This window comes from Mus pahari, chromosome 14, assembly GCF_900095145.1.
Source record: "Mus pahari chromosome 14, PAHARI_EIJ_v1.1, whole genome shotgun sequence".
NCBI lineage: Eukaryota > Metazoa > Chordata > Mammalia > Rodentia > Muridae > Mus > Mus pahari.
Genome location: NC_034603.1, coordinates 67005924 through 67022097, shown reverse-complemented (window position 1 = coordinate 67022097; position 16174 = coordinate 67005924). Strand labels below are relative to the sequence as shown.

Sequence of the window (16174 nt, the reverse complement as noted above, 5' to 3'; positions counted from 1 at the left end):
ACACCTGAGTCTGGCTTATTTTGCTTAATATGACGACCTCTAACTCCACCCAGTTTCCTGCAAATGACAACATTTAAAAGATCACTCAGAACAAAAATGACCTAATGTTTGGATGTAAATGTCCTGATTTTGCATCTGTAGTCTAATTAAATCAGCTGTAAGAACCAGGGGAGGCAGGACTCTCAGATCCCGGTATGCCTTGCTTATAACTTCCTGTGCGTATGTAATTATTTCAAAATCTAAAACTTTCAGAGAAACTCAACAGACAACTAGAGGATAGTTCCCCATTCCTTTCTATTTTATGCCAATAGGAGTTCATGAGGGTTTAAGGATACATCAAATTTCAGACCTAAAACTTTATACCAAATGTGTTTACGCAGCATGGCTCTCCCTCTAACAATTTTAAAAGGTTTGAAAATACTTAAAGTGAAAAGTCTTCCAGATGAATTAACACATGGGATATCATCGCAGCTCCAGTATTGCTCTGATGCGAAAATTTCAAGAAACACAAGAATACCATGGAAGAAAATTGCAAGTTCAAGTCACTTGGAATGTTCCAGCAGATAAATCTCCTCACAGGCTGGCTGGCTGGCTATCACCCATCTTCACCACAGTTTTGCTTCAACTGTAAGATAGATAGATAGATAGATAGATAGATAGATAGATAGATAGATAGATAGATAGATAGATAGATAGATAGATTTCCATCCATTTGCCTGGAAATTCCTTGATGTCCTTATTTTTAATAGCTGGGTAGTATTCCATTGTGTAAATATACCACATTTTCTTTGTTCATTCTTCAGTTGAGGAACATCTAGGTTGTTTCAAGTTTCTGGCAATTACGAATAGTGCTGCTATGAATATAGTGGAGTTATTATCCTTGCGGGATAGTCGAGTGTCTTTTGGGTATATGCCCAGAAGAGGCATAGCTGGGTCTTGAGGTAGAATTACTGCCTTTTTTTTTTTTTTGAGAAACTACCAGATTGATTTCCAAAGTGAGACCCATCCCATGGGAGAGAGCCAACCCCTGAGAGTATTAATGACACTCTGCTATGCTTGCAGATAGGAGCCTAAGCATAATTGTTGTCCGAGAAGCATCATCTAGCAGCTGATAAAAACAGGTGCAAAGATCCACAGCCAAACAAAAGGTGGAGCTTGAGGAGTCTTGTGGAAGAGTAGGGGGAAGGAATGAGGGAGCCAGGGTGATCAAGGGCACCAAAAAAAGACCTACAGAGTAAACTAACCTGGGCCCATGGGAGCTCACAGAGACTGAGCCACCAACCAAAGAGCATGCCTGGGCTGGACCTGGGCCCTTTACACATATGTAGCAGATGTGCAGCTTGTACTTCATGTCAGTCCTCTAACTATTGGAGTTAAATCACACAAACACACACACACACACACACACACACACAGAGTGTGCTACACACAGTAGCTTTGAAATCTCCATCTTCTCACAAAAGCTAGCATCATAGACATCTACCATCACACCTTGCCTGAGGTGGTGGGGACATTAAGGGATGGGACCTCCTGGGATGAAGTCCGACCTAAATCTAGCTTTGTGAACAAAGTGACACTGTCCTGGGGGAAATGTATGAAGTCATATGAAATTAGATCCTGCCACAGTTATAAGTAAACTGGGCACCTCCTCTGTGTCTTTTTCTATCCTCACCATGAAGTTCCCTCACACACAATCTCATCCTTTGAGGCCATCTGCAGAAAGAAAGAAAGAAAGAAAGAAAGAAAGAAAGAAAGAAAGAAAGAAAGAAAGAAAGAAAGAAAGAAAGAAAGAAAGAAAGAAAGAAAGAAAAGAAAATTTTAAAAATAATTTTAAAAAACCACTTCATTAAAACTAAGCAGGTGATGTTACCATCTCTTAAATAGTGACTGTGAGTTAAATAAGAGTTTCTTTTTTTCCTTTATAGAGTACAAAGCCCAGGTTTTTTTGTTACAGCTATAGAAGAGAAACTCAAGTGCCATGTTCATTAAACGGACCCCTTCCACACGACATTCGACTAATTAGGGTAACAGCCCAGAATGAGCATAGAAGGTCATGACCGACTTCCAGACCCTGCTAGTGGTATTCTGTAAACTCCAGACCCGTTTCCAACTCCAAAAGCACAGCTCAGACATTACTCAAAACCTGAGGCGTGTGTGTGATCAGGTGCACACTCTCCATGTATCTAGCACACTGGATTGTAGTCCCATTACTCAAAACCTGAGGCATGTGTGTGATCAGGTGCACACTTTTCATGTATCTAACACACTGGATTGTAGCCTCTGGTTTTGACACAACCTGTGAACCTATGCAAGCAGAGAAGCTAGTGGAAATATCTGATTAGCTAGAAGTGTGTACTGTCTGCTTGCCTTATTCTTGTAAATGGACATTTCTGTCTCTGGGTCTCCCTCCTGTTTGGTCTTAATAAAACACATGAAAGATAAAAAAGATTATAATATATTATTATATCATTTATATGTAATTATTTACAATGTATCATATTTATATATTTATTTATTTATATGTTATTAATATGTATAAATATACACACATATATATGTATGCATCTATTCTTTTTCAACAATTTTTTCAGTACCCGTAAACACTTCTCAGTGAAATATATCCATGTTTCCTATTAGAAAAGATAGTCATGGCTACCTCCCACCAAGCTGGACAATTTGTCTGGTCAGTAAATCTATTTGTTTTTGGAAAAATAGGGGCTGTTTATAGCCTGGGCTCCTGCAAAGCATAGGACAATCAAAGTAGAAAAACCTTTATCATGGGTGGCCACTTGGGGGACCCCCAGTTACCTTTAACCCTTCACAGTCCTTTGCATAGTGTTGAACTGACATTATTCTAATGGTACAGGTTAATGCCAAGTCTAACCTGCTCTTGGATTACCCATCCTGTTCTCAGTGGTATTAGGGTTGTTGGAAAAACAAGACTTTTGATTACAGTCCACTTACACCGTCCAAATGGCCATACCTTTCTGTCTTCCAACAATGATTTAAAACCTCTAAAACTGCAAGACCATTACACAGATTTTTTTTTCCCTTACTTCACTGAGGTATAATACATTTGCATAGCAACTCAAATATGTTTTTTAAGACTGGAAGATTATAAGCCAATATTATGACTGATAGGAATCTAGATCACTACGTACTCTACAGTTCACCCAACACCCTACAACAAATTAATTGATGCCAATGATGCTGATGCTGATGACGATGCTGATGCTGATGACGGTGATAATGATGATGATAAACCAAGAGCAAATTACATACAAAGGGCAGGGATGTCAGTTATGAGAAGCTTGACATCGCAAAACAGTGCTGACAGGCCTTTCTCCGCGCTCGTTGCAGCACTGGACACATGCACACGCACAGTGGGTATTCTTCTGGCTTGTCAAGTATTTAAATGGAAATTTGTTTCTGAACTGAATAATAGACATTCATCCAGTAAAATGTAGAAGGTTCCTAATTTTTGGTTAAGAATATGATGTTTTCATAGGATTAGTCATTCACTTGATAGGATGCCTGTAATTTTAACACTTGGCGTTAGATAAAAATTATGGTGACCTCTCTCATCTATAAGCACACACACACATAGAAAGAGGAGAGAGAGAGAGAGAGAGAGAGAGAGAGAGAGAGAGAGAGAGAGAGAGAGAGAGAGACTTGCATTTTAGTGTGTGTAGACAGCATTCTAGAAGGACTCTAGGGACAACATTGGCTCTGAACCTCACCTGCAAGAAGCGTTCATGACTTGTGAGGCTCCCACTCCTCACAGTATGTATTTAGGAAAGTCAGGTCTTTCTTCACAATAGGAGTATGTTTAAATTATATGTTACTAGACAATATTTTTCATTTTGTGAATGTCAGAGTGTAGTTATGAAGCAAGTATAGTAGTTGGTCAGACTTCTTGATGCAATTAAAAAATATGGAAAATATAAGGTACATGAGGCTGCTGTGGTGGAACACAGCATACTGATTTATTGGGGGTTTGCCTTTGTTTTGTCCTTGAGACAGGGTATAGGTATGTAGCCTAGGCTTTCCTCACAGAATCCTCCTACCTTAGCCACCCAAGTGATGGAATTACAAACATGCACCATCATTCCTTGTGAGCATAATAGTAAGCTGTTTTATAAATAGAAAGAATGTACTCTAAAATGATCATTAAAGGTACATCATAGTAAATCCCTGAGCCAGTGGATAGTTTATTATCATATAAACTATCATATCACTGAGCATGCTATAGCGTATATGTAGCGTCAGCTCAAGCACTTCATAGGACATCACCATGGCCACGGTGTCACTGAGTGATAAATTTTTAAGTTCCAACTTACTATGATTCCACTGTGATCTAAAGTGTCTATTGTTGATTGATAATATTTTTATATAAGACATGATTGTGTTTACAATTCAAGGAACCCTTACTGGCTCTACAGAAGGAGCTAGACCCTGCCTAGCCCTCAGCTATTCACCACAGACTGGATGCTAAGCCACCTTCTCCTCTCCTGCACAGCCCCATGTCCAGATGGCTCTGCCCCGAACAAAGCTGTGGGGATAATGCCTGTCGTTCCTCTCAGATTTACTCTTACAGGAGAGACGCTGAACACTTTTACTCCTCAGAAATCTCAAAATTACGTGACCAAAACGAAGAGAAAACACATATAAGTCCTGTACTCAAAACATACACCACTTCAGCATTCCCTGTCCCAGAATCTTGAGTCAGAAATCATGGGCTTCGGATTCAGAGAGATGACTCAGTGGTTGAGAGTACTTGCAACTCTTGACAAGGATTGGGAGCGGGGGGGGGGGGGAGGGCTTGGTTCCTAGGACCTACATAGTGACTCCCAATCCTTTGTAACTCCATTCCAGGAGGATCCGATGCCCTATCCTGCCCTCTGTGAGTACCAGGCACATACGTGTGTGTGTGTGTGTGTGTGTGTGTGTGTGTGTGTGTGTGTGTGTGTGTGTGTGTTTGTGTGTGTGTGTGTGTGTGTGCATATATCAATAAGCTGAGGCATAATATGTAATGGTATGGTACCCAGCAGCAATAATGAGCTACTAGTAATCAGAGTGTGGGTGAATCTCAGATACCTGATGAGATGGTGTCAGGGACAAGGAAATATAAACAATGTGATTATATTTATATACGCTTCTGGGGCTGGAGAGATGGTTCAGTTAAGAGCACTGGCTGCAATTTCAGAGGTCCTGAGTTCAAAACCGAGCAACCACATGGTACCTGACAACCATCTGCAAAGGGATCTGGTGCCTTCTTCTGGTGTGTCTGAAAACAGCAGCAGTGTAGTCACATACATACATACATACATACATACATACATACATACATACATACATAAGTGGTGGCCACTACAAGGAGGGTGATTCTGCTGGAAAGAACATGAGGGCAGTTACAGGGCTGGTTCTGATATTGTTTATATCTCTAAATCTGGGTGGTGTGTGTGTGTGTGTGTGTGTGTGTGTGTGTGTGTGTGTGTGTGTGTGTTTTCATACCTCCACAGGCTGCATATTTTCAATGGATATATTTCATTATAAATTGAGCTCTAAAAGAACACAGTTAAAAATAGAAATTAAGATGTACTACAACTGTACACACAAACCTTCACTACTTTCATCATATATTCAAATTCCAAACATGCTAAAAAGAACATGAAGAATCTGTTTTACAACTTCAGAATATGAAAGAACTTTGTGACAAGAACTCAAAATTGCATATCTGTAAAATATTGATAAGGGTCACTATAATGCTTGAGACAATTTCTAATCTCATAGCTGTATAAAGAAGGCTGGAGGGAGACACATAACAGTACTAATGGTAGTGTTCTTTTGCAATTTGTAGCTCTTCGCAATAACTATCTTTTTTCAGTGCACTTTTATATAAATTCCACAAAATGACTGAATTACTTTCAGGGCCAAGAAAGGCAAGCCTGGGATTTGTGTTTATCTCTGCTTCCATCCTTTAAGTCGTTTCTCCCGTGAGTCACTTCCTCCTGTTGTACGATTGAACTGCCTTTGATTCCTGCAAAACCACAATCCATCCATTAACTTCTTATTCTGGCCTCTTCTGTGTCTCCTTTACTATGTGGTCAATTTTCCTTTCCCTGTAAGCATGTCTGTTTCCCATCCATAAAATCCCTCTTCCCTGTAGCCGCAAGTTTCTTCTTCCATGAAGGCATTGTGCTTCCTCTTTTCATTGTGATAGAGCAGTGGAGATTTGTCATTACCATTTTCCATCACCAGCTAGAGCCTCTGTTCACTTTCAGCATTCTGGCTATGCCATGACTATTCTACATAACCCACCTTGATGTGCTTCTTTGGTCATCTTGAGCTAGTCAACAAACATAAAAGTTATGGGAATCTTAAAATAGTCGACAAGTATATTAGTTTAGTGTACAAAACTAATGATTCCTATGGAACGAGCTCAGGTTCTTAGTTACCTAGCAATGATTGTCTGCATAGCCTGACCCTAGTCAACCTTGTCCTGTAACCCCCTCATCCTACCGAAGCTGTATCCTCAGCTGTCTTCTATACTCTCCCTATCTAGTCCTTCCACTGCACTTTTTGGTTGGTTGGTTGGTTGGTTGGTTGGTTGGCTGGCTGGCTGGCTGGCTGGCTGGCTGGCTGGCTGGCTGGCTGGTTGGCTGGCTGGCTGGCTGGCTGGCTGATTGGTTGGTTAGTTGGTTGGTTGGTTGGTTGGTTGGTTGGTTGGTTGGGGGTTTTGTTTTGTTTTGTTGTTTTGTTTGGCTTTCTCTGTGTGTCTCCAGCTGTCCTGGAACTCCCTCTGTAGACCAGACTGGTCTCAAACTCACATAGATCTACCTGTCCCTCCTCTTGAGTGCTAGGATTAAAGATGTGCACCACCACTGCCTGGCATCCACTGCACTTTTGTTGTTAAGCATTTTCACCATCTCCCCTCATCTGTGACTCTCATCTGCTCTGGAGGAGACTGTATTCAACATCTCCACATGGCTATGCATAATTATCCCCATGGTGCAGCTGACAGTCTACAATTCCAGCATTGGTTTTAAACATCCTGTTAATCATGCACTAGATCCAAATCTGTTTAGAACTCTCTCCATAGGCTATTCAATCTATTCTATTAGCCTGACTACTCACACATCAATAACACAAGAATAACAATTTCAATTACTAAAGTTTTGCATTTTGTTATAATCATCTTGAAAGGGTTACTTCTGTTTTCCTGACTAATTTCTCTCATAAAATATTAAAGCATCATATCTAACTGAAGAAAAAATATTTTTGAGAGGATCTCAACACATTATTGGGATATAAATTAAATTAACATAGATACAATTGAGATTTTATTTAATAATGTAAACTGTGTTTCCATACAAGAACACAGCATGTCTTTCTGTTTATTCTGATTTTCTGTCTTTGAGTGTAGCTAAACTTTTTTTCATGCAAATGTATCTTTTTAAACAAAATTTATTCCTATAACTTTATGTTTGTTGCCACTATTATGAATTATGTGATTCCTTGCAAATATGGTCATGCCTGTTGATATGTTATGCTACACAGCCAAGGGGACATAAAGTTGCTAATTATCTGGTTATGTGGAGTTATTTGTGTGGTCCCAATGTAATCACGGCAATCCTTAAAGAGGCAGAAGCTGTGTAAGAGTGGCTTGATATTAACAAAATACAAGGGGACCCCTTTGGGTTTGGAAGATGTAAGATGATCGCATAGGTTTCCATCTCAGTGGGGTGGGATACTCATATGAACCACCTTGAAGGAGGAAATATTTATTCTGGCTCATCCTCACAGAGGTCCATGGTGAGTTGTTTCCACTGCCTCTGGGGAGAGAGCACTTCATGATAGACCTGTGTGGTGGGGGAAGCTGCTTTGTCCTTGGCATCCTGGAGGCAAAGAGAGTGTGCTGGTATTTGTTAGCCTAACCACTATTAGCATCCAGAAAGAACCTCAACAGAAAAGGCACCTCTGTCAGGTTGATCTGTAGGCGCGTCTGTGGGACACTTTCTAGATTAATGGTTGAGATGGAAGTGTCATCCTTCTGTGGACAGGTGGTTCTGGGAGATATAAGAAACGTAGCTGAATGTGGGCATTAAGAACAAACCAATAAGCAGAGCTCCTCCATGGCCTCCGTTTCAGTTTGTGCCTGAGTTCCTTGTCCCAACTTCCTTTCATGACGGACTATAAGATGTAAGATGGACCCTTTCTCCCTCAACTTGCTTTTGGTCATGGTGTTTACCACAGCTACAGGAAACAAACTAGGATGAATGGAAAGCCACGGGGGTCCCAATATCCCCTTCATAGACATACCCCCACTGACCTAAAGTTCTCCCTGCCTCCTAAAGCTTCTACCATCTCCCCATGGCAACCACACTGATTGACCAAACCAATGACACATTGGCCTTTAAGTGATATCTATCCAAGCATACATGTGGGTCACCTCTAGCAGCTGGGAAAAGTGAGAAAAGTCATTCTTTCTTGGAGGCTATATGAAGAATCAGAATCAAGTAACTTTTTTTTTTTTTTTTAAAAAAAAAAAAGGTGAAAAGCTGTTTTCCTCAGAAATAGCATGCCTGACTTTCAACTTCAAATCAAGCCCAACAGGTTTATGTACCACACAAACACTGGGCAATATGAATGCTATCAAATATAGACTGTGGGCCATCAGAAATTAATCAGTGTCTTTCCTAGGGAATGTTCTATTAGCCATCAAAGCCTGTCAAAAAAGCTCAAACATGATCCCGGCAATTGGATTGGCCAAGCTCTGTTTAAACATTTTAATCCATGTTCACCATCTCCAAGCCGTAAAAATGGAGACATAAGCTGGTCAGATCAAAGACAAAATAAAATGCTGATTTCTAAGTTCTCTGATATTAATAGTTTCCCTTTTCCAGAGAAGAAAGGAAAAAGAAGGTTGGACTCATTCCAGGTCAAGTTAAATGTCAGCCGGAAAGGTCGGCAAGGATTTAAAGGTCGTAACACCCTCACACCTGCATAATGATGGGTGCTGTTAAGAGTGTGGTGGGAGTTCCTTTTGAAGACCCGGTGTGAAGCTCTGGACCGGATGACAAGTAGCAGTTGCGACGGGTAATAACTTAGTAACCGCCTAAATGCACATTTTTATGAGACGAGTAACTCGGGCAGATTAATGAGGAGTTCCTGTGGGATTTGATATAAACATGAGAAAGGAAAACATCCCACCTCTGTGTCACCACCTGGAAGGAAGGCTATATAAGCACTTCAAAGGAGAAAAGCCACAGGCTCGGCATTTAGGCTCAGTTGAGGGTGCTTCGGGTGGTGACCTCAGACTCTGAGACAACGTGAAGCTGGACACACACCATGGATACCAAGGGCTCTACAGTGACGATTTCGTCTTCAACCCCACCCCAAAACTGCTCTGGGAATACAAATTTTAGGACTAACTCTTCTTCTAACAAGAGTTGTCACGATGGCCAGTCAACTGGCCGTGCTCTACAAACTCCCCAGGGCCAGGGCTGTGGATCCAGCCCTTGCCTTTATCGCTGCCCTCACTACTTGATAAGAACCTACAGTTTCCATCCCTGTCTGAATGACGGCAGCTGGTGCACTGAAGGCATTAACACTCATGAGAAGGAGACCATGCAGATTTTGAACGAACGCCTTGCGAACTATCTGGAAAAGGTGCGGATGCTGGAAGGAGAGAACACAGACTTAGAAGAAAAAATCCAGGAGGCATGCAGCAAGGCACTCCCCATCCTGTGTCCTGACTACCTGTCCTACTACACCACCATTGAGGAGCTGCAGCAGAAGGTAAGAGGTCAGCAAGGTGCTCAAACTGTGGATGGATGCTCTCTACATCATGGTGATCTGTTCAGTTTTATTCATTCTAGAACCTTCTGTGCTGCTATTTTTTTTAAAAAAAAAAATTTTTTTAAAGAAAAGAAAACTTGAGATGGTACACAGTTTTATAGTTCCTTTGGCTTATCAAGAGTGTGTTCTGCCATTTTATAACCAAATAACTTGGGACTGAAACCTAATGAGTCGCTGCCACAACTTAAGGAGAAAGAGAGAGAGAGAGAGAGAGAGAGAGAGAGAGAGAGAGAGAGAGAGAGAGAGAACGAGAACAGGGCTCTAAGAAACTATTTTGATTTTTAAAAATTCTCTAAATAGTTTTAATGTTTATCCATGTTACAACAACTAGTGCCTTTCATACCCACGTTGTCACTGTGACAGTATTTAAATAGTGTGTCTCTATACCAAACCTGTTTCTGGTCTAATCATTCTCTGCTGCCTTCCTGGGTTTACTTAATTTTTATTTTTTCCACAAATATTTACTAAGCACCAACGAAAATGTTCCAGCCACCATTCTAGGCTCTGAGAAAAAAATATGTCTGACCTCAAAATTGCATTCTAGAATGCCAAGGTAAATTTGGGAAAATGTAGATAAGACATGCTATATTTTAATAGAAAAACATACACAACTGGTTTTTATTTGCATGTTTTTTGATAATCTCTTAGAAAACTGACAAGAACTCTGATTGTCCAATGTTCCCCCCATGTTTCTTAAGCATCGCTCTGAAGAGTCAGGAAAATTCTAGTCTTCTGCTAACTAGAACGCACGGTCCTTTGGTTCTTAAAGTATGGGATCCTGGTGTTTGTCTCATTTGTGTGTGCAATCTCTTAATTCTAGATCTTGTGTACCAAGGCTGAAAATTCCAGACTGGTCTCACAAATTGACAACACCAAACTGGCTGCAGATGACTTGAGAGCCAAGTAAGCCTGCCCAGCGCTGTCACTGGTGATGACAGACTTCATCTGAGTCTGATTTAACTACTCCCAGGGAGACGGTCCCCACATGCACTAAGCCTTCCGCTCCATAGCCTATCAAATGTAACCCAGAAAAGACCTTCATTCTATGTGATTAAGATTAATAGCCCTAACCTGCACACAAAAGGACCGATATGATTACCCCCTGTGAGGATAAGTAGGGTCAATATCTTGTAACCTTGCTCCAGGCAGGAAAACCTTGGTAAAATGCACTAAAGTGTGTGTGTGTGTGTGTGTGTGTGAGAGAGAGAGAGAGAGAGAGAGAGAGAGAGAGAGAGAGAGACAAGTGAGAGCCAAAAGGCAGACCCACACTTCCTGAGCCCAAACACAATGGTTTTTTTACACTTATTGCCTTTAGGAGCAAAGATGGAAAAATGAATTCCTTCATCTCAAAAGACACCAAGGTGGCATCGTGCAGGTAGACTAACTTAAGCCTAACAACCAAATCATGATACAGCTTCACTGCTACAAAGAATAACGTCTTCCATAGAAACACAGAGAGAGACCCAGAGGAGAATGAAGCAGGAAGTTCTGCCGAGCCCGCCGTGTGCATCTACACTCTAATGCCTTGTTCTTTCCCCTTCCTGGCATTTAAAGCTATGAAGCTGAGTTGTCCCTGCGCCAGCTTGTGGAAGCTGATGCCAATGGCCTGAAGCAGATCCTGGATGCGTTGACTCTGAGCAAGGCTGACCTGGAAGCCCGAGTCCAGTCTCTGACGGAGGAACTTCTGTGCCTCAAAACGAACCATGAGGAGGTGAGAAAAAGACCAAGAGCCAGTACAGGCTGAACCCCTAAAATTAGCCTTGGTTCCTTTGACTTGTACATAGCAAAGTGTATCCCCACCGCCCATACTATGTTATTTACTATGTAACATCTAATGCCATGTGGGTACGATATTCTCCATTGGTCCCAATTTTGTCATATTCATTGGTATAGATATCCTTGAACAGATTCTGCCACATCCTAATGGGAAAAAAGCCAATTCTGGCATGAGCTCATATGAGCAGCCTAGAGATGGTAGTCTTTCCATAAAACACCACTTCTGTGATGCTGCCTCCATTTTTTCATTCTATAAATGGTCTTAAAACTTCTGGAATTCTGATACTGTCAGTCAATATTGTTAGTCACTCCCTCATCTTTTTCCACATGTTCGAACACACCCATACCTGAAATCACCTTTCAGTCACCATAGGGCATTCCAATAAGACCAACAAGTCATGTGCCCCTCTGTTGTGTACTGTATTCCAGACACAATTAAACTAAATTACTTCTGTTAGATTGAAACAACAACACAGTAGGGAATGGTTATCTGTTCACTAAACAACTTCACATTCTTTTCTTTTCCACAGGAAGTTAACTCCTTACAGTGCCAACTGGGGGACAGAATCAACATTGAAGTAACAGCTGCCCCTTCCGTTGACCTAAATCAAGTCCTACAAGAAATGAGATGCCGGTACGAGTCCATCATGGAGACAAACCGTAAAGAAGTAGAAGAATGGTTCAATACACAGGTCGGGAAAGCCAACAAGTCAAAATCCATAAGCTCCATATTTCTAGGAGTCCTTAGATATGTTATGCTTCCTTGCAAAATACCTGGAATCTCTGTGTTTCAGATGGAGGAACTGAATCAACAAGTAGTGAGCAGCTCTCAGCAGCAGCAGTGCTACCAAAAGGACATCATAGAGCTGAGACGGACCATAAGCGCCCTCGAGGTTGAGCTGCAGGCCCAGCACAGAATGGTACCCAACAGGCTGACCAAGCCTAACCTTACACCGGTGGCAAACAGTCCCCGATGACTGAGTGTTTGTTACGCTGTTTCCCAAACTGTCTATTGGTTAAAGGGTCTGTGACTAGAAAAGAACTTCGTGGTCAAGTAAGTCTTGGAAATGTTGGCTTTCACAAAGGTTAGCCTTTCTGCCAGCTAGCCTACAAAGTGGCATGTGCCACGGATCTCCAAGGAGGTGTGCAGGACTCAGCATTCCAAAACTTATTTGATTATGGATGCTTTCCCCCTCCTCCCCCGAGTATGTCACAGAGACCATGACCCATGGAAAATACTTTTGGAATCACCAGGAGAGCATTAGATTTCTCTTATGCAAAGCATTATTGTAAACTCTCATATTGGGATTATGAAACAACATTCTGAAAGAGGTGATGTAAAACCATTCACCAGCGTTACTGATGACATTCTAAGAACCAGAGTGGTTTTCCCAAGCCAGACCCACACTATGAGCCATCACACCCTGATCACAGGTAGAGACACTGAGGTCCCAAAGCTGTGAGTGACCTTCCCAAAGTCACCAAAGAAATGAGTCAGGATCGGATCCCACTGCCAGCATCTTTGCTTCTTCAGACTGCGACTCAGAAATAAGACAGAACTCAAATGTCCTGCTAGGAGTGGCAGGCATTAGCAAAACCTTCCCCGGGTTACATCAGCTGCTACTCACGGGACGTTGGGCAACTCACTGAACCTCATTTTTCTCATCTGTAAAAGTTGAGATAACCACGTGAATAACCGAGGTTATTAAAACCTAAAACCCCACCATTATCTGTAGACTTACAAAATGATAGAACAAGAAAGAACTTGACCCATTCCAGTTTCAACACTCATGTCTTACAAAGGAATTGACACACTGAGGCAAATGCTTCTAGTTAAACATTGCTCACTTCCTTTCCAAGGCTCAAACGCGGGCTAAATGAGATGTCGTGGTATGATTTTAGTGCCTGAGCCTTCAGTGAAATGAGGTGGGTTTTTTTTCCTCTCTCTTGAGCCAGAGGCTAAGAGACTAAGTGGTTTTTTAAAAAAAAGACAAAGGGAAATAAACCAGAGAGATAAGAAAGAGATGGGATAAAGGAAAGCAAACATTATTTTTGTTTGGATTTATTTGGTTAGGAAGTAATAAAGGACTTAGAGAACCCTTAGTACTGTCACAGAGAAGCTATTGTTTAAAATGCCTTTAACCATGGCCTTCTGGGTCATTAGAGTCTGTTTGCTTCCTCTTCCATAGAGAGAGTCCCAGGAATGCATCCTGACAGAGACGGAGGCCCGCTACACAGCTCTGCTGGCCCAAATCCAGAGTCTGATCCACAACCTGGAAGCTCAGGTGGCAGATATCCGCAGTGCCCTGCAAAGACAGAACCAGGAATATGAAGTTCTGCTAGACATCAAGTCCCGGCTGGAGTGTGAGATAGCCACATACCGAAGCCTTCTCGAGAGCTTAGATGGCAGGTATGTAAAATTAAAGCAAAATAAATGAAAGAAATGTGTGTGTCACGAACATACACACACACACACACACACACACACACACACACACACACAGGAAATAGGGCATCCATTCAAGAACTATGCTTAGACTTTGAAGGGGACGTCTGGATGGAGATTATTAAATATTCTCTAAAGACCTTCAAGTGTAACATAGTCCTAACTTGAGATGTGGGTGGAACTAAACCGGTTTGAAGAGAAGCATACCAAATTAATTCCTCATAGGTTGCATCTCACTAAGACATGGGTTCTAAGACACTGTGGGCAGCGTCCCCTTTGAGGTCAAACAACCCTTTCAACAGGGGACAACTAAGACCCTATGAAATATTAAATGTTTACAGTATGATCTGTAACAGTAGCAGAATTACAGTTATGAAGTAGCAACAAAAATAACTTTATGGTTGGGGTCACCACAACATGAGGAACTGTATTAAATGGTCAGAGTACTAGGAAGGTTGGGAAACAGTGACCTAAGTTGAACACGGGACTTTGCTGATATAAGAAAGGACAACCCTGGTCCAGTAGAGGCACACAGTGCATACTCAAGCTGAAACCCCCAACCCTGTCTAGATGTGGTCCTTCACCCCAACAGCAGCATGCTGACAAGGGTTTCCACATGCTTTCCTTTACAAATTAAGACTTTGTATTTTTTTAGTGATAATAATCCAGGCAACCCATCTATAATTCAATTAATCATGACTTTGTTGAAGCAACTCAGGCCAAACTAACCCCACAAAACCCTCACCAAAATTGCACCAACTGTGCCACAGTAATCAGTCACCTCCATTCACTGCATTCTCTTTACTGCTATGTGTACACACCACAAGTATTAAGGGGCACTGTTCCTTTAAAGAACTACAGCAAAGACCACCAGTTACCCAATAAAAACCATGTATTGTAAAAAGAATGTTTACTGCAAACCACTGGCTACTCCAATTTCATATATATATAAATATATATATATATATATATATATATATATATATATATATATATATATATATATATATATCACATATAGACATCCCCAAGGGGCACTTTGATACTTCCTGGTGATATGCTAAAGATTCCTCTGTAAGTAGGGTTCAGACCACCTCTAATTATGTGACAAACTCCCCCGACACCAGAAAATGATCTAACTCATCTCCATTCTCCAGATAGAAAGCCCCTCCACCCTCTGCATGCCCTTTATGGGAGTTAAGTCCCCATTACGTCCATTCTGACCACACCCAACTAAAGCTCAGGAGGGCTTGACTGCTTCAGCCAAGGTCGCCCACTAGCAAACGAGAGAGCTGGGCCCTGCCCCTGTCTTTGATTGCTGATGCAGTATGTTTCCCATGGAGCTAGAATAGCAGTTTAACCTAGGTAATACTTCTCAAGCCAGGAAGCTATCTTCAAGTGGATCTGCTCTAAGTCTCAATCTTCTGCTAGCCACAGCACAAAATGAATGAATGAGCATTTAGTGGTGATTGTGTTTGAGTGACAAGTATTGAAGACTTAGCCACTCCCATCTTCTCCATAGTGATCATTGCCCTCCCTTGATCACTAAAATTCTGTTGCTGCTCTTGCTGTTGTTGCTGCTGCTATTGTTGTTGTTGTTCTCATTGTTGTTTCTACTTAGGCTTCCCTGTAACCCATGTGCCACTAAGTGGGAGCCATCCTGCCAGGCCAGAGCTATGGAGTGTTTTACCCCTGTTTTCACATCTTCATCACTCCCTGGGATTCACAAGCCCTGCCGTGCCTCTGGACCCCCATCCCGGATACTGGTTAAGATATGCACCATCACCAAGGAGATCAAGGATGGGAAGGTCATTTCTTCTTACGAGCATGTGCAGCCTTGCTACATCACCAGAGCTGCCAAAGTCTAGCATCCCAAGGTGATAAGAATGACCTCCATTCATGAAAGAGAGGCCAGTGCATGCTCCTGCCAGAAAGGCTTAAGAAACCCCCAGTCCCTTAAGGTACCTAGTTTCTTACTACTACAGTGGGCCCCCATGTTTTGCTCTTCTCCTTCCCTAAGTCACTGCTACCAACATGATAATAAGTCACATTTCTCTGGAAGGACATTTCGTATTGTTGCAGGGATGGGAA

The 16174-nt window shown here is 41.7% G+C and overlaps 1 protein-coding gene across 1 annotated transcript; it reads left to right on the top strand.

The window, feature by feature from the left end:
• The first annotated feature begins 9351 nt into the window (after positions 1-9351).
• Positions 9352-15951, top strand: Krt39 (keratin 39). Its single transcript, XM_021212982.1, has 7 exons — positions 9352-9801; positions 10682-10764; positions 11416-11572; positions 12168-12329; positions 12432-12557; positions 13827-14047; positions 15705-15951. The coding sequence occupies exons 1-7, from the start codon at positions 9352-9354 to the stop codon at positions 15949-15951; spliced, it is 1446 nt and encodes a 481-aa protein (XP_021068641.1).
• The last annotated feature ends 223 nt before the right edge of the window (positions 15952-16174 follow it).